We start from the raw sequence: 19,151 nt of genomic DNA on the forward strand, positions 1-19,151 counted from the left end.
AAGATGTAGTAGGCCAGATTGACAAACTAAAGAGTAGCAAATCACCTGGACCAGATGGTATAATCCTAGGGTACTGAAGGAACTCAGAAATGAAATTTCTGATCTATTAGTTAAAATTTGTAACCTATCATTAAAATCATCTATTGTAGCTGAAGACTGGAGGGTGGCCAATGTAACCCCAACATTTAAAAAGTGCTCCGGGGTGATCCGGATAACTATAGACCAGTGAACCTGACTTCAGTGCCGGGAAAAATAGTGGAAACTATTCTAAAGATCAAAATCATAGAGCATATAGAAAGACATGATTTAATGGAACACAGTCAACATGGATTTACCCAAGGGAAGTCTTGCCTAACAAATCTGCTTCATTTTTTTGAAGGGGTTAATAAACATGTGGCTAAAGGTGAACCGGTAGATGTAGTGTATTTGGATTTTCAGAAAGCGTTTGACAAAGTCCCTCATGAGAGGCTTCTAAGAAAACTAAAAAGTCATGGGATAGGAGGCGATGTCCTTTCGTGGATTACAAACTCTGGTTAAAAGACAGGAGACAGAGAGTAGGATTAAATGGTCAATTTTCTCAGTGGAAAAGGGTAAACAGTAGAATGCCTCAGGGATCTGTACTTGGACCGGTGCTTTTCAATATATATATAAATGATCTGGAAAGGAATACGACGAGTGAGGTTATCAAATTTGCAGATGATACAAAATTATTCAGAGTAATTAAATCACAAGTGGATTGTGATACATTACAAGAGGACCTTGCAAGACTGGAAGATTGGGCATCCAAATGGCAGATGAAATTTAATGTGGAAAAGTGCATGGTGTTGCCCATAGGGAAAAATAATCCTTGCTGTAGTTCCACAATGTTAGGTTCCATATTAGGAGCTATCACCCAGGAAAAAGATCTAGGCATCATAGTGGATAATACTTCAAAATCATCGGCTCAGTGTGCTGCAGCAGTCAAAAAAGCAAACAGAATGTTAGGAATTATTAGGAAGGGAATGGTTAATAAAACGGAAAATGTAATTAATGCCTTTGTATCGCTCCATGGTGAGACCGCACCTTGAATATTGTGTACAATTCTGGTCACCGCATCTCAAAAAAGATATAATTGCACTGGAGAAGGTACAGAGAAGGGCAACCAAAATGATAAAGGGAATGGAACAGCTTCCCTATGAGGAAAGACTAAAGAGGTTAGGGCTGTTCAGCTTGGAGAAGAGACAGCTGAGGGGGGATATGATAGAGGTCTTTAAGATCATGAGAGGTCATGAACGAGTAGATGTGAATCAGTTATTTACACTTTCGGATAATAGAAGGATTGTGGGCATTCCATGAAATTAGCAATTAGCACATTTGAGACTAATCGGAGAAAATTCTTTTTCACTCAATGCACAATTAAGCTCTGGAATTTGTTGCCAGAGGATGTGGTTAGTGCAGTTAGTGTAGCTGGGTTCAAAAAAGGTTTAGATAAGTTCTTGGAGAAGTCCATTAACTGCTATTAATGAAGTTTACTTAGGGGTAGATTTTCAAATAGCGCGATTTGACGTACTTTTGTTGGCGCATCAGGCGCCAACAAAAGTACGCTGGATTTTAGTAGATACGCGCGTAGCCGCTAAAATCTGGGATCGGCGCGCGCAAGGCTATCGATTCCGTATAGCCGGCGCGCGCCGAGCCACGCAGCCTACCTCCGTTCCCTCCGAGGCCGCTCCGGAACTTTCTTTTGCCCTCCCTTCCCCTACCTAACCCACCCGCCCGGCCCTGTCTAAACCCCCCCTTACCTTTGTCGGAGGATTTACGCCTCCCGGAGGGAGACGTAAATCCCCGCGCGCCAGGACACGACCTGAGGGCGGGTCCGGAGGGCGCGGCCACGCCCCCGATCCGCCCCGGGCCGTAACCACGCCCCCGAAACGCTCCCGACACGCCCGGAAAACGCCGCGCGGATCGGGCCCGCCCTCCGACACGCCCCCTCTGAAAACCCCGGGACTTACGCGAGTCCCGGGGCTCTGCGCGCACCGGTAGGCCTTTGTAAAATAGGCGCACCAGCGCGCAGGGCTCTTAAAATCCGCCCCTTAGGGAATAGCCACTGCTATTAATTGCATCAGCAGCATGGGATCTTCTTAGTGTTTGGGGTACTTGCCAGGTTTGGCCTCTGTTGGAAACAGGATGCTGGGCTTGATGGACCCTTGGTCTGTCCCAGCATGGCAATTTCTTATGTTCTTATGTAAAATTGTCCAGCCTATGAAATGGGAGTGAACTTGGTGTTCAAATGGAGGAAGCAAATTGGGACCAATTTTGGGGGAGGTCTGGAAATGCTCTAGGTTGTTAAATGTGGTGGAGCAACAATATAGGATTTTGTGGCGAACATACATAGTGCCCATTCGATTAAAATAGATAAAAATTGGCACTTCGGACCTTTACTGGACAGCAGGTGGTCTGAAAGGAACCTTTTCACCTATTTTATATTTTTGTCCTAAAGTCAGAGAAAATTGGATGGAGATTGTTAATGCAGTCCAGGCAGTGTTCTTTGTAGAGGTATCTGATGATCCTAAGATATATGTTTTGTATTTTCGGCCAGCTGAGGGTTCACTTGGTACAAGTCGTGCATTGATTTTGAAGTTAATAGCACTCGGATGGTGAGTTTTGCTTAGGTCTTGGGGATAGCTGCATTCCCCCACTGTGAAGGATTAGAGGGGCAAAGTGTGGAAGTGGGTTGATTTAAAGCTGTTATCTACTAAATTTACAGGTAAATATCAGATTGTGCAAAAAGATTCGAGCGAATTCTGCAGCTTTTGAGGGCCAACAGAGGTTTACTGGGCTTAGGATTGTTAACTTATCTTTGATTTCTGTGATTGGATCTGTGCTTTTTCAGTTATGATGGATGATGTTTTGATGTGTGCTACAGTCTTCTGGTAAGGGAAGGGATTGGGTTGAGGGAAGTGTGAAAAATAAAAATTTTAATCTGAGTTTTTCTCAAGGTGTCAGTTTAGAGTATCAAAAAGCAAGATGTGTGCTGTGATGACACTTGTAAGTGGATTGCAAATAGAGACAAATGAAACAAATCGAGTTATATAAACAATGAAAACATAGAACAGCATTTGTTCCAAATGAAAAATATGCTTTTAATTAACAAAGATTGTTATAGATCTAATAAATTATACACCGGTCGTCTAACTAGATGTTAATATGTTCAGTCCCCTGCAGAGCTGCTTCGGGAGGGACAAAGGCTGACTTTAAACATATAGTAGACAATCTGTCTTGACTGAGAGGGTAACAATGATTTATAAAGAAACTAAATGTAAACAAAAAGTATCCAGATATCCTGCTTGAAATGTTTGAAAAATATTTGTGGAATTGAAACGTTTGGTCCCCACAAGGTCTCAAATCGATAAAGAAAGTTGAAAAACAGCAAGTCGAACAGCCACGGCAAAAACAGCTGAACAAAGAGGGTCAAGATATTCAATATTACCCAAACATCCTGAAAAACCTGAAGCAGGGCAGTGCTGTCCTGGCAGCAGGATCGCCGATTAAATCACAAGCTTAAGATTCATATGATTCAGCACCTCTTAGTGCCTTAAAAGTGTTAAATGTGTGAAGCTAAGTATGCCTATCCTGGTTGTTTTTACTGTGAAGTGATGCATGTATTGTTCTTTTGTGGTTATATTGTGCAGTTTATTTCTGTGGTGTAATATTGTATACCCTCAAAAATTTATAAACAAAAAAAATAACTTGCATATGCAGTAAGCGATGTACAACATGAACCTACATACTTCACAATATTCAGATGAAAGTTAAATAAATTATGACAATAGCACTTTGTTAATTCTGTCGAAACAGGAGACTACTTGGTTTTGCCTTATAAATAAGCCTGATTAAAGAGAAAAGTTTTTAATAAGGTTTTGAATGCCTTCAGACAATCAGACAAGCACATTTTCTTTTGAAAAGGAGTTCCACAGTATGGGGGCAGCAACCGAGAAGGTGTGTTTCTTTGTTTCGGAAAGATATGCCACGTTAATTGTAGGGATGTCCATTAAGCCTCTTGGGAGGATGTTAGAAAATGCATGGGTTGATAAATCCTCAACAAAATATTGGAACATTGGCAGGTGCCAGAATTAATTAATTTAAACACCATTGTGCTGATTTTATATTCAATACATTGACAGCATCTGTCAAGGTAATTTTGCCATGGTGGCTAAATTACTGAAATATGGAAATAGGATTGGAACTCGAAAACCAATCCTCCATGATAGTAATGCTGGATGCTAGTCTGGTAGGCTGGGTAACTAACTCATTGTCTTGCATAGTTGGCTCAGGGTCCCATGAATAGATCTGATGGTAGCCATCAGGAACACAAAGATAGAAAGATTTTTCAGCCAAAAAATGGAAAATTGTTCTTCAGGTCTTGATGCTGTACTGCTGAGTTGGCCAACAGAGGCATTTCTGTACATATTTCCTATATGGTCCTTCTTAATGAGAGTGAATAATGGTTTCAGAACAGCCAGATCTGTCAATTCTAGTAGTGCCAAATTGGCCAAGGCATCCTTGGTATGCAGACCTTGTGTGGTTATTGCATGGAAAGCCATTGAGGATCCTTTGTCACAGGGAACTGCTCACCTAGGGCCTATTTCTGCACGAAGACCTAGCTTGGTTTTGTCTTGCAGCCTGGTCCATGAGAGGGCTCATCTAGTTAGACAGGGCTGTTCTCAGGAATAGAGAATTGTTTTTTCTTTAAAGGCTAGGACGTTTTCTACCTCTTTGGCATATATAATAATTTGGAGACTTTTTGAATGTTGGTGTGCACGTAAACAGTTGAATCCTAGCAAAGCATTGGCGCTAGTGGTTCTGGAGTATTTTCAGGAAGGTCTTTCTAAGTGTTAGTTCTGATATACTACAGGGTGGATATATTGTGTAGACCAGCGGTTCTCAACCGGTGTGTCGCGACACACTAGTGTGTCGCCAAGCACCAGCTGCTGTGTCGCGTGCTCCCGGTCTCTCCCGGTGCTCTTTCTTCCCTGCTGCCGTTGCTGCCGGGCTATCAACACGGCAGCGGTGCAAAAAAAAAGCTGTGGCACTTGTGGCTGGGCCTTTTCTTCTTCCTGCACCTGCCCCCCCCCCCCCCGGTGACCCGGAACAGGAAGTGATGCGTGGGAAGGAGAAAGAGCAGTGCCGGGTGATAAAGTAGCAGCGGCGGCTGCAGCAGCGGCCCCCGAGCAATTGAAGTAGACAGTAATCGGGAAAGGAGAGAGCAGCTTGAGCCTCCCGCGGCCGATGGGATTCTTCTTTCTTGGCTTGCGGGGGCTGGAGGAGGAGGAGGCTGCAGCTACCATTTGTGCTCGGGGAGGGGCGGGGAAGAGGAAGTGAGTGAGAGAAAGAAGCAGCCAGCCTGCGTGTGAGTGAGAGAAACTGGTCAGAGAGATGATGTGTGTGTATATGTGAGAGACAATGAAAGTGACTGCTCAAGGAGATGACTGATGTGTATGTGAGAGTGTGAGACATTAGTCAGGGAGGTGACTGATGTGTGTGTGTGTGTGAGAGAGAGAAAAAGCATGGAAGTGAGATGTCTGGGTATGTGGGAAAGCATGGGCGTAAGAAGCCTGCTGTTGGGGGGGGGGGGTGGGGGGTGGATGTGTGTGAATGAAAGCATGGGAGTGAGAAGCCTGATTATGTGAGAGAGCAATTGGAGTGGGAAGTCTGTGTGTGTGATGCATGAGAGAGAGAGACTGGTTGGTAAGGTGACGGTGTGTGTGTGAGAGAAAGAGACTGGTGTGTGTGAATGTAAGAGAAAGAATGTGATTCAGGGAATGAGAAGCCTGTGCACGTGGAGAGCGAGCATGGAAATGAGAGAGAGACTGGTGTGTGTGTAACAGAGAAAGTGTTTATGGGAATGAGAAGCCTGTGCATGTGAAGAGAGTGAGCATGGGAGTGAGAAATCTGGGTGTGTGTGAGACACAGCATGGGAGGGAGAAGCCTGATTATGTGAGAGAGAGAGCATGGGAGTGGGAAGCCTGTGTGTGTGTGCATGCATGAGGCGAGAGACTGGTTGGTAAGGTGACGGTGTGTATGAGAGAAAGAGACTGGTGTGTTTGAATATGAGAGAAAGAATATGATTCAGGAAATGAGAAGCCTGTGCAGTGGAGAACGAGCATGGAAATGAGAGAGAGACTGGTGTGTGTGTGTATGTATGTGTGTGTAACAGAGAGAAAGTGATGATGGGAATGAGAAGCCTGTGCATGTGAAGAAAGTGAGCATGGGAGTGAGAAACCTGTGTGTGTGTGTGTGAGACACAGCATGGGAGTGAGAAGCCTGTATATCTGAAAGAACATGGGAGTGGGAAGCCTGTGTGTGTGTATGCATGAGAGAGATCAGGTGACTGGTGTGTGTTTGTGTGTGTGTGTGTGAGAGAAAGAAAGTGATTATGGGAATGAGAAGCCTGTGCATGTGGAGAGAACAAGCATGGGAGTGAGAGACTGGTGAGTGTGTGTGAGACAGAGAAAGTGATTATGAGAGTGAGAAGCCCGTATATGTAAGTAGAACACGGGAGTGGGAAGCCTGTGTGTGTGTATGGCATGAGAGAAACTGTTCAGGAAGGTGACTGGTGTGTGTGTCAAAGACTGTTTGGGAGATGATTGGTGTGTGAGAGACAGAAACTGGTCATGGGGGCATGACTGGTATGGTGTGTGTGTGTGAGAGACATGGGCATTAAGGAAGAGGACCATGAGTATAGAGCTTAGCCTCTACTGCTGCTTCTGCTGTGTGCTACGGCCTGCATGGAAGAGGAGTAGGAGAGCTGCTGGAGGGGGGTAAGTAAAGGTGGCTTTTTAAGTTTATTTTTCTTGATTGACTGCCATTTTAATTATTTAATATTATGTGATGTGTCTGCTTTTTTTGAAATATTTTATTGGTGTTTGGAGAATTTTTAATAGTTTTTATGAGTTTTTAATTGTTGGATGTTATTCTGTTCATAGCTGTTTAGAAACATTTATTCTGCTTATTAGTATAGTTTTACAATTATTTCTGTGTGGGGATCTATAGCTGCTTGCTAGTTCTGTTTTCCTAATAAGAGGTGTATTGGTTTTAAGGGCCTGATTTAATATTTATAGTGTTGCCTTTCATAGATAGGGTTGCTCCTGTTTGAGTGTATTCCATAATACAGGTGTAACTGTGTGCGGATTAGTTTATGTGCATTACTACAGATCCTGGGAGTATGTTAGGTCGGTTCTGTGTCTGTTACCGAGATGAGATATTTTACTAGCATGTAAGCGTTTGTATCAGTCTTATTTGTTGTGTTTTCTCAAGAGGATATGCATTGGTGGTAAACTGCTGTCTTTTCATAAGTAGGGCTATTGAGCCTGGAAGTAGAAGGAGTTTGAGTTGCTGTTACTGAGATGACACCAGAACCAGAATATCTTTTTTGTAGGGTGAATTGTATGGGGAATGTCATAATTCTGCTTTACATCCATTATTGTGGGTCAGGGGGGTTCCCGTGGATGCAAACTGTACTTTTTCATCTAGCCCCGTGACGATCATGGGTCAGTGTGTCACGCATGTGAGAACCATCTGTCAGGTGTGTCCCGACAGAAAAAAGGTTGAGAACCACTGGTGTAGACAATGCTTGCATCCAGATGTGACATGGTTTTTAAAGGGAGTCAAACACATTAGGCCCCTGGTTAGGACTTCCGTCCCATCTTGGGATCTGAATTTGGAGGTGTCTTTTTTTTTTTTTGAGCTTATTAAAGGAATTCTGCTAAAGCTGCTTACTTTCGGCTCGATCCAGTAAGGCCGCGGTAAAAACAGTGAGGTAGTGTCAGGCGCACCCTTCCTCCCCGCACGCACAGTTCTCTTCACTAACTCCCCGATACTCTCCTCTAATCGCATGCAAATGCATGCCGCGGCTGTGAAGCGTTAGGGAAGAGTTATGCCCGCGCAACCCATTTTACTGTATAGGCGCTGTAACAGCGCCTATACAGTAACCTGGGTGCGCTGGTACCTGTCATTTCAAATGACATTTGAAATGACAGGCACCAGGAAGTGTAAAAAAGTTTAAAAAGTGTAAAAAACAAAAAACCTGTGTGTTATATAAAAAAATAAAACAATTTTAAATACCTGTCGGAGGGCCGTGGGTCCAGGCGGCCGGTGGGCGGCGGGCAGCCATCAGCGGCATCCGGTAGTCCCTTCTCCCTTCCTCCCTCCCTCCCCTGCCTGGATGAGCGCCAAAATCGCACGGGCGGGTCGGCAGCGGGGGGGGGGGGCGGCAGCAGGATCCGGGAGCGGCGGGTAGGCAGCAGCGGGGTCCGGGGGGTCCGGGGCAGCGGCAGCGGGGGGGCGGCAGCAGGATCCGGGAGCGGCGGGTAGGCAGCAGCGGGGTCCGGGGGTGGCAGCGAGATCCGGGGAGCCAGCAGCGGCAGCATGTTCGATCGCGCAGGCAGGTAGGTGGCAAAGTAAAGATGGCCGCCAGCACGGGAAAATCGTGCAATTGGCCGCTGAAGACGTGACGTCACACCCCGTGACGCCAAACGTCGTGACGTCACGTCTTCAGCGGCCAATTGCACGATTTTCCCGTGCAGGCGGCCATCTTTACTTTGCCACCTACCTGCCTGCGCGATCGAACATGCTGCCGCTGCTGGCTCCCCGGATCTCGCTGCCACCCCCGGACCCCGCTGCTGCCTACCCGCCGCTCCCGGATCCTGCTGCCGCCCCCCCGCTGCCGCCCCCCCCCCCCCCCCGCTGCCGCTGCCCCGGACCCCCCGGACCCCGCTGCTGCCTACCCGCCGCTCCCGGATCCTGCTGCCGCCCCCCCGCTGCCGACCCGCCCGTGCGATTTTGGCGCTCATCCAGGCAGGGGAGGGAGGGAGGAAGGGAGAAGGGACTACCGGATGCCGCTGATGGCTGCCCGCCGCCCACCGGCCGCCTGGACCCACGGCCCTCCGACAGGTATTTAAAATTGTTTTATTTTTTTATATAACACACAGGTTTTTTGTTTTTTACACTTTTTACACTTACCATAGCAGGCCCGAGCCTTGCTACTTTTTCGTTTGTTTTTTTTTGCCCTGGTCCCGTCCGGTCTCCTGCAGCCCCGTCCGGTCCGGACGGGGCTGCAGGAGACCGGACGGGACCAGGGCGGGTAAGCAATGTTTTTACCCTACACTACACTACACTAACTCCTACTAGGGGGAGGCGGTAAACTAGCAGGTTAAGGCCGCGGCAGAACAGCGGGTTACGGAGGAGATAATATCAGCGCCCGTTACAGTATCGCAGGGGAATAGCTAATTCCTTCATTATACAGCTTTTTCGTTCATTTACATGCCGGGTGCGGAAAGGGTTATGCGTCTGTTTTCAGAAGCGATACGGACGCGTGAAACTGGACACTGTATCGCCGAACTGCCTTGCGCGCCCGAATTGTGCGCTACGAGCACGTTACAGACGGGCAATCCTCGAGCGGACGATACTGGATCGAGCTGTTAGTTCATCCAGAAGGATATCAGATTTACAAACTGTTTATTATGGAGAACCTTTTTTGACTGTAATGAAGAATATGGTCTCAAATCATACAATGCCTTCCTTTCTCCTCAAAGTAGTTACAGCTTTCATTTGAATCTAGGGGGCATTCCATGAAGTTAGCAAGTAGCACATTTAAGACTAATCGGAGAAAATTCTTTTTCACTCAATGCACAATAAAGCTCTGGAATTTGTTGCCAGAGGATGTGGTTAGTGCAGTTAGTATAGCTGGATTCAAAAACGGTTTGGATAAGTTCTTGGAGGAGAAGTCCATTAATGGCTATTAATCAATTGGGGAATAGCCACTGCTATTAATTGCATCAGTAGCATGGGTTCTTCTTGGTGTTGGGGTAATTGCCAGGTTCTTGTGGCTTGGTTTTGGCCTCTGTTGGAAACAGGATGCTGGGCTCGATGGACCCTTGGTCTGACCCAGCATGGCAATTTCTTATGTTCTTAAGCTATCTGTTTGACCTTCATATAATAAACATATGGATTTGACAGATTACAAATTGCTTCATAGTTTGGAAGTGAGAAGAGCAATGTTGAGATATCACAATGCCTGAAGAAAGTCAGATCATCTATTTGTATTTTACAGTGGAATTAGGAAAGGTGAAGCCACTACCAAAACTTTGATAGCACATTAGATTACGGAATTTATTATGGGGACATAGTAGATAGCGTTAGATCCATGTCTAAACAGGTTTGAATGTATTCTGCTAGAGCTTGGGCATCTTCTTGGGCAGAGTTATGGTTGGGTTCTCCTCCGGAGATTTATAAGGCAGTAACTTGGTCTTCTTTGCACTCCTAGGAGCATTCTCACTTGGATGTAAGTGTAAGGGAGGAAGCCTTGTTCACCTTTGATTTATTGAGAGTGGGTTTGGCAGGTTCCCTTCAGGAGTACCTTGGGTACATCTCATTCATCTGGACTGGTTTGACTGGATGAAGGAGAAATTAGTTCTTACCTGATAATTTCCTTTCCTTGAATACAGTCAGACCAGTTCAGGACCCTCCCTATGCTGCCTAACTTCCATGAATTTTCAATCTGATTGTAGGATTATAGATGGAATCTGATTTATCTATGAAAAAGGTGAGGGCTTTTTAGAGTGTAAATAGTGTTTCTGCTTCCTAGTTTTGGGAGGGGGGGGGGGCTTTTGGAAGCCCTCTGGTTAAAAAAAGAGAGAAAGAGAAAAAGTTTAAGGTTAATAATATGAAGGAATTTAAAGTTATCCAACATATTACTTGTTACAAATAATACTGGCAGGTTGATAAGTGATAACACTATAATAAAATTACAAGATAAAGAACAATAATGAGAATAAACCCCAGGTTCTGGTGTTGGTCTATATTGTATCTAATTAGATTGTGCTTATGGTCTAGTGGCAGGATGAAGCTTATTTTGTTATAGCTGAAATTTCTCCTGTCTTTATAGTACAGGAGTAGAGGATGATGCACTTTTGGAATAAATATGGTATTTTGTTGGATTATTTTTGGTAATGTATTTTTAGATATTTTATGTTTATTATTGCACTTATTGTAAAAGGTGTGCTGAGTGGTAAGTTATTACAACACAGAATACACAACACACTTGTTTATAAGCATAAGTTTTAAATTATAAATCTGATCTCAAGACTTGTTTCTTGTTACAAGTAAGCTAAGAAAAATGGCATATGTATTCTCAGAACTTATAGGCTTTATGTCAACAAATTACACTAGAAGAATGAAAGGATGGATCGGTAAAAATGGACTTTTATTGGAACTTGCCCGACTCTGGCCGAGTTTCGCTCTGCCGAGCTGCCTCAGGGGCTGTGGCACATAAATATAAACAATTAAAAATGCACACAAACATAAATATTTGTATAAACATATGACTTATGATATAAAACATATTCAAAAAAATATATTAAAAGAATATATTAAATAGTAAAAACACTTAAACATGGAGACAGTGCTTGTTTTGTGTGCATAAGATGATGATGTTACATAAAAAGTTACGTATTTGAGAGTACAGATACTGTGGCTGAAACATCAATTAAAAAGCGGAGTGGAAACAAGTCTTACAAAGGACATGGTCTATAATGATTGTTGCACAATGCACTTCATCAAACAGCATATGGCTGATACATGCAAAATTTGTAACAAACAATAAAATATATTATTGAGGAGGTCAATGTGTATAATTAATAAGAAAAATAAAAAAAAATATATAAAAAATATGTAAAGATGGCAAACTAAATCTTGTACCTTGTTGAGCCAGAACACACCGAATCCGGGCTTGTCACTTGTAATTAGATGTGTCACACAAGATACTGTTCACACAAGTGATTGATGAATTACAAGTGACAAGCCCGGATTCGGTGTGTTCACTCATATTCCTTCATCCTAGGAAATCAGCACAAGTATATAGAGCCAAGTTTCTGGCTCAACAAGGTACAAGATTTAGTTTGCCATCTTTACATATTTTTTATATATTTTTTTTTTATTTTTCTTATTAATTATACACATTGACCTCCTCAATAATATATTTTATTGTTTGTTACAAATTTTGCATGTATCAGCCATATGCTGTTTGATGAAGTGCATTGTGCAACAATCATTATAGACCATGTCCTTTGTAAGACTTGTTTCCACTCCGCTTTTTAATTGATGTTTCAGCCACAGTATCTGTACTCTCAAATACGTAACTTTTTATGTAACATCATCATCTTATGCACACAAAACAAGCACTGTCTCCATGTTTAAGTGTTTTTACTATTTAATATATTCTTTTAATATATTTTTTTGAATATGTTTTATATCATAAGTCATATGTTTATACAAATATTTATGTTTGTGTGCATTTTTAATTGTTTATATTTATGTGCCACAGCCCCTGAGGCAGCTCGGCAGAGCGAAACTCGGCCAGAGTCGGGCAAGTTCCAATAAAAGTCCATTTTTACCGATCCATCCTTTCATTCTTCTGTTGTTCGTCACATTGGATCGGTTACCGGTTTGCTTCCTTGAACAAATTACACTAGCAATATTAGTGATTATCTTTGTTCCACTAATTTCTATCATGTTACAACTTTGTTCACGTAAACTAAATCACTCCTTAAATAATTTTTTCCACACTTATATTCTAACTGTAAACTGCCCTGGGTCTCTCTTTGGTGAAAAAGGCAGCTCATAAAAGTAAATGTTGTATTCGCCCAGGACTTTTTCATGATCATTCTTCTATAGGAACTGTTTCATTTTCTCTCTCAGTTTTTGAAAATGTGTATCTCTGATATTGTATTTTTCACAGTACAGGAGCAAATGTATTTAAGTGTTAACATGCCAAAACATGCACTATTTAGTGTATACCCCAATATTTTCAGTGGCGTCTATTCACTAACAGGCCGATAAAGTACAGTGCGCTCCACCGAAGCGCACTGTTAACTGGATTTGGATGCGCGTTTTCGACATGCTAGCACGTCCAACCCCCCCGAGACTAATAGCGCCTGCAGCATGCAAATGCATGTTGATGGCCCTATTAGTCATTCCCACGCGATACAGTAAGTAAAATGTGCAGCCAAGCCGCACATTTTACTTTAAGAAATTAGCGCCTACCCAAAGGTAGGCGCTAATTTCTGCCGGCACCGGGAAAGTGCACAGAAAAGCAGTAAAAACTGCTTTTCTGTGCACCCTCTGACTTAATATCATGGCGATATTAAGTCAGAGGTCCCAAAAGTAAAAAATAAATAAATAAAAATAAAAATTTAAAAGCAGCCCGCGGCTCATGGGTTAAAAACCAGATGCTCAATTTTGCTGGCGTCCGGTTTCTGAGCCCGTGGCTGTCAACTGGCTCGAGAACTGACGCCGGCAAAATTGAGTGTTGGCTGTCAAACCCGCTGACAGCTGCCGCTCCTGTCGAAAAAGAGGCGCTAGGGACGCGCTAGGGTCCTTAGCGCCTCTTTTTACCGCGGGCCCTAATTTAAATATTTTAGTTTACTGAATCGCGCGCCCTTTTGTGTGTGTAATACTGTAAGTGAAGTTTTAAAGTTGGTGGTGCTAGGCAGATTATGATTTATTACCTGTGACAGCTGGATGAAAAAAATGTCAGTTTTGAAAACAATCTCCTTGTGACAGAAATTCTCAGTGTGTTTTATAGAGTAGCAGGATCTATACCAGATCATTTTGTACATGTTGAGAAATAGTTACCCACTTCAGTGATAAAAATGATCATTACAGATTTCTGATGATCAGCCCAGCTGGCAGTGCCTATGAATACTGCATAATTCTGAACTCAGTTGCACTGATAATGTAGGGTTTGGGGTTATTTTTCTAAACATAACATAACTATTTTCATCCTGTAGCAGGTTCACCCAACGTCAAACCTGACATTTTAATCCGATTTAAACAAGAAGAAATTAAGACTGAGCCCCAAAGATTTGAGGACAAAGGAAACCTGGTGATCACAGGCTCATGCGAGGAACTGCTTGGAGCAGGCAATACACCTTGGATTAAAGGTACTGACGAGCTCATCCTAATACTTCTTACAAGAAAGACACTGACTCTGGACCCGACACAGTGAGAATGAGGTGTTAAATCACAGATCTCTAACCTTTGTTGGGTGGATAATTTGTTCTATTGTCATGTTCAGATCTCTGTTTTTCTTTTTCATTCCTTTCATTCTCCCCCTACAGCCTGTCTTTCCTCCCATACGGGCCGATTCAGTAAAGTCCGCGGGAGAGCGGACGAACGCCCACTCTCCCGGCGTGCGATTCTATATTTAAATTAGGTGGTGCAGTAGAAACGGGCAAAAGGAGGCGCTAGGGTCACTAGCAGCGTCCCTAGCGCCTCCTTTTGACCCGGAGCGGCGGCTGTCAGTGGGTTTGACAGCCGACGCTCAATTTTGCTGGTGTCGATTCTCAAGCCCGCTAACAGCCATGGACTCTGAAACTGGACGCCGGCAAAATTGAGCGTCCCATTTTCGGCCCGACAGCCGCCGGCCCATTTAAAATTTTTTTTTCTTTTTTTTTTTACTTTTTTTTACCCTTCGGGACCTCCGACTTAATATCGCCATGATATTAAGTTGGAGGGTGCACAGAAAAGCAGTTTTTACTGCTTTTCTGTGCACTTTCCCAGTGCCGGCAGAATCTAGCACCTACCTTTGGGTAGGCGCTAATTTCTTAAAGTAAAATGTGCGGCTTGGCTGCACATTTTACTTTCTGTATCGCGCGGGAATACCTAATAGGGCCATCAACATGCATTTGCATGTTGAGGGCGCTGTTAGGTGCCACGGGTTGGACGCGCGTTTTCCGCCCCTTAATGAATAAGGGGTAAGGGAAAACGCGCGTCCAAGGCCTGATTGGTAGTAGCTCCTTTCCCTCTCCATTTTCCTTTCCTTCCCATATTTTGCTGTCTCTTCCCTTAATCTTCTTTTGTTATCTGCTGTCTCATCCTTCCTTCACGTTTCTGGTCTCTCTCAGTGCGTTTCCAAGGTATCCCACCATGCAGTTTGTGATTTTGTTTTCTATAAACCATGACTACTGGCAGCTAGAGAGAGGCATGCCGGATGGCTTTAATGAAAGAGTCTGGAGGAAGGAAGGTAGGATGGGATGCATTATAAGCAGCAGGAGGGAAAGAAGTAGAAAGGCATCAGCTGGAGATGGGAGTGAGGCAGGTTCCCTGTAGGTACCTGGATCAGTCCAGACAGCTGGGTTTTGCATCCCCTCCAGCAGATGGAGATAGAGAAGTTTTTGACTGACACTGCAAGTTAAGTTGAGGTGCCACCTACAGTCTGCCAGTATTTCTCTGTCTCCAGCAGATGGTTAAGGTACAAATCCCAGCAGTCTGAGTTTTCAAAAAAAAAAAAAAAAAAAGAAAAATAGGGAAAAAAAATAGATAGAAGATTGGTGCATTTGTCCCACACTGAAGAACTAGCCCCCCTAATTCCTGCGGTGCTTGAGGAGTTAGGTATTGGGGCCCCGCAAGAAAGCTTGGGGCTAGGGGCCATGGATCTGGTGATGTTGGGGCTTAGGGGCCTCACTGCGCCTTTTCCCTTCTACATGTCAGTCAGTGCCCTGCTCTTCAGGGAGTGGGACACTCCAGATGCATGGTTGAAGATGAGCAGAGCCATGGAGAAGTTATACACGCTTCTGGATGAGGCGCTGGATCTTCTCAGAATACCAAAGGTGGATGCGGCTGGGTCCGCCGTTACTAAGAAGACTATCCCTGTCACTGATTCTGCAGTGCTCAAGGACCTTCAGGATAGGAAGCTTAGAGGTTCACCTCAAAAATAACTTTGAGATCTCTGCTCTGGGGGCTCGGGCTGCTATGTGCAGTAGTTTTATGTTGCGGGCAGGCCTTTGTTGGGTGTAGCAACTCCAAATGGATAAGGTCCTCTCAGGCGGAGCGGCTGGAGGCCGTGGTGGCCTATACTACAGATGCATTGTACGATCTGCTGCGGACCTCAGGTAGGACCATGATGTCCACTGTTTCGGCTTGCAGACTCCTTTAGCTGTGGAATTGGGAAGCAGACATCTCCTCCAAATCGCATCTCGGCTCTCTGCTTTTTAAAGGCAGGCTGCTGTTTGGTAAGGAGTTGGAGGAGATGATTAAATCCTTGGGAGAGAACAAGGTTCACAAGTTGCCTGAAGATAAGTCCAAGTCGAGGCCTTTCTTTATCTCTCATCCTCGTTTTCAAGGAAATTGTAGGTTTCAAGCCTCTAGGTCATTGGGGTCTTTGTCCAGGCAACTGTCAGGCAGGCAGCACCCTTGAAAGGGGGGTCAGCCCTTTTGAGGTCACCAGCCCGGCAGAGAAGGTACTGCCCAAGGCTTGGGCAGAGCAAAGTCTTCCCAATGAGGCGAGGCCGGTCCCTTCCTCAGTGCTGCTAATAGGCGGTTGATTGACTCTCTTTTATGAGGAGTGGACCAAGATTACATCCGATCAGTGGGTCTTGGACGTGATAAGTCAAGGTTACGTTTTAGAATTTGCTCGACCTCTAAGGGATCGTTTTCTCATCTCTCCATGCTCTTACCAGCAAAAAGTTGGTCCTATGGCCCCCAGGTCGCCTTCAAGACCAGGGGGCCATAGTGCCGGTGCTCTTCCGAAGAAGGAAGGGACTTTCCGGCTCATCCTCAATTTGAAGAAGGTGAACAGAGCTCTTCGGGTGCCTCACTTCCGCATGGAGACCTTGCGGTCGGTAATTGCAGTGGTTCACAGGGGAGAGTTCCTCGCATCCCCTGGACTTGATGGAGGCTTACCTGCACATTGGAATTCAGCCCGACCATCAAAGATTCCTTTGTTTCATGATTCTGGGGGAACACTTCCAGTTTTGCGCCCTGCCTTTTGGCCTAGCAACAGCGCCCAGGACCTTCACCAAGGTGATGGTGGTGGTGGCAGCTGCCTTTCGGAAACATGTAGTTCTAGTTCACCCGTATTTGGACAACTGGTAAATTCGGGGGAAATCTGAGTCTCTCTGTCAGGAGGTGGTGGATCGTGTCCTTTGCCTCTTGCGGTCTCTGGAATGGATAGTCAGTTTAGCCAAGAGTCATTTAGTTCCTTCCCAGACCTTGGAATTCCTGGGGGCCCTCTTCAACACAAGGTCGGGCAAGGTGTTTCTCACCGAGGAGCGGATCCACAAGTTGAAGGCTCAAGCTCACTGTTGACCATGCACGTGCCCAGAGTCAGGGATTATCTACAGGTTCTTGGGTCAATGGCGTCAACCTTGGATTTAGTCCCGTGGGCCTTTGCTCATATGAGGCCTCTTCAGTCAGCTTTACTATCCTGTTGGGATCCAGTCTCTGAGCAGTTTCAGCTACTGCTTCCACTTATCGACTCTGCGCGGTCCAGTCTCACCTGGTGGTTCACCCCAGATAGACTTTACAGAGGAGTAGACCTGGAGGTTCCCTCTTAAGTGGTAGTGACCACGGATGCCAGTCTTTCTGGTAGACCTGGAGGTTCCCTCTTAAGTGGTAGTGACCACGGATGCCAGTCTTTCTGTTTGGGATGCTGTCTGCCAAGGCAGATCAGTCCAGGGCCAATGGTTGAAGATGGAGTCCTTGTGGGCCAATCAGTTGGTTGGAGACCCAGAGCCGTGTTTCTTGCTCCTCAAGCTCTTCTTCCCCTGGTACAGGGCCATCTGGTGAGGGTCCTGTCGGACAATGCGACAACAGTGGCTTATATAAATCTCCAGGGAGGCACCAAGAGCAGAGCAGTAGCCCTGGAAGCCTGGGAATTGATAAATTGGGCGGAACTGCATCTGCATAGGATAGCGGCCTCTCATATTGCGGGCGTGGACAATGTTCAAGCGGACTTCCTGAGTTGACACTGCCTGGATCCCGGCGAGTGGATGCTGTCTGAGGAGGCAATAGTGATCATAATGTGATCAAATTTGAATTAATGACTGGAAGGGGGGACAGTAAGCAAATCCACGGCTCTCGTGCTAAACTTTCAAAAGGGAAACTTTGATAAAATGAGAAAAATTGTAAGAAAAAAACTGAAAGGAGCAGCTACAAAGGTAAAAAAGTGTGCAAGAGGCGTGGTCATTGTTAAAAAAAATACCATCCTAGAAGCACAGTCCAGATGTATTCCACACATTAAAAAAGGTGAAAAGAAGGCAAAACGATTACCGGAATGGTTAACAGGGGAGGTGAAAGAAGCTATTTTAGCCGAAAGATCTTCATTCAAAAATTGGAAGAAGGATCCAACAGAAGAAAATAGGATAATGCATAAGCGTTGGCAAGATAAATGTAAGACATTGATAAGATAGGCTAAGAGAGAATTTGAAAAGAAGCTGGCCGTAGAGGCAAAAACTCACAATAAAAACTTTTAAAAATATAACCGAAGCAGAAAGCCTGTGAGGGAGTCAGTTGGACCGTTAGATGATCAAGGGGTTAAAGGGGCACTTAGAGAAGATAAGGCAATCGCGGAAAGATTAAATGATTTCTTTGCTTCGGTGTTTAGTAAAGAATATGTTGGGGAGATACCCGTTCCGAAGAAGGTTTTCATGGGTAATGATTCAATGGACTGAACCAAATCACGGTGAACCTAGAAGATGTGGTAGGCCTGATTGATAGACTGAAGAGTAGTAAAGCCCTGGACCAGATGGTATACACCCCAGGATTCTAAAGGAACTCAAAAATGAAATGTCAGACCTATTTTTAAAAATTTGTAACCTATCATTAAAATCATCCATTGTACCTGAAGACTGGAGGATAGTTAATGTAACCCCAATATTTAAAAAGGGCTCCAGAGGCAATCCAGGAAACTACGGACCGGTTAGCCTGACATCAGTGCCAGGAAAAATAGTGGAAAGTGTTCTAAGCATCAAAATCACAGAACATATAGAAAGACATGGTTTAATGGAACAAAGTCAGCATGGCTTTACCCAAGGCAAGTCTTGCCTCACAAATCTTCACTTTTTTGAAGGAGTTAATAAACATGTGGATAAAGGTGAACCGGTAGATGTAGTATACTTGGATTTTCAGAAGGCATTTGATAAAGTTCCTCATGAGAGGCTTCTAGGAAAAGTAAAAAGTCATGGTATAGGTGGCGATGTCCTTTCGTGGATTACAAACTGGCTAAAAGACAGGAAACAGAGAGTAGGATTAAATGGACAGTTTTCTCAGTGGGCAGCGGAGTGTCTCAGGGATCTGTATTGGGACCCTTACTTTTCAATATATTTATAAATGATCTG

At 44.5% G+C, this 19,151-nt stretch overlaps 1 protein-coding gene across 3 annotated transcripts in view; it reads left to right on the plus strand.

Moving 5' to 3' along the window:
• The window catches only part of LOC115092963 (zinc finger protein 567-like), a 1,005,854-nt gene that overhangs the window by 977,235 nt on the left and 9,468 nt on the right, over nt 1–19,151 (plus strand). For all 3 annotated transcript variants that reach the window (XM_029604491.1, XM_029604483.1, XM_029604498.1), the window contains one exon: nt 13,824–13,976. In XM_029604491.1, the coding sequence (XP_029460351.1) occupies nt 13,824–13,976 (153 nt within the window). The remainder of the gene's footprint in view (nt 1–13,823; nt 13,977–19,151) is intronic.

This window comes from Rhinatrema bivittatum, chromosome 1 (genome assembly GCF_901001135.1).
Source record: "Rhinatrema bivittatum chromosome 1, aRhiBiv1.1, whole genome shotgun sequence".
NCBI lineage: Eukaryota > Metazoa > Chordata > Amphibia > Gymnophiona > Rhinatrematidae > Rhinatrema > Rhinatrema bivittatum.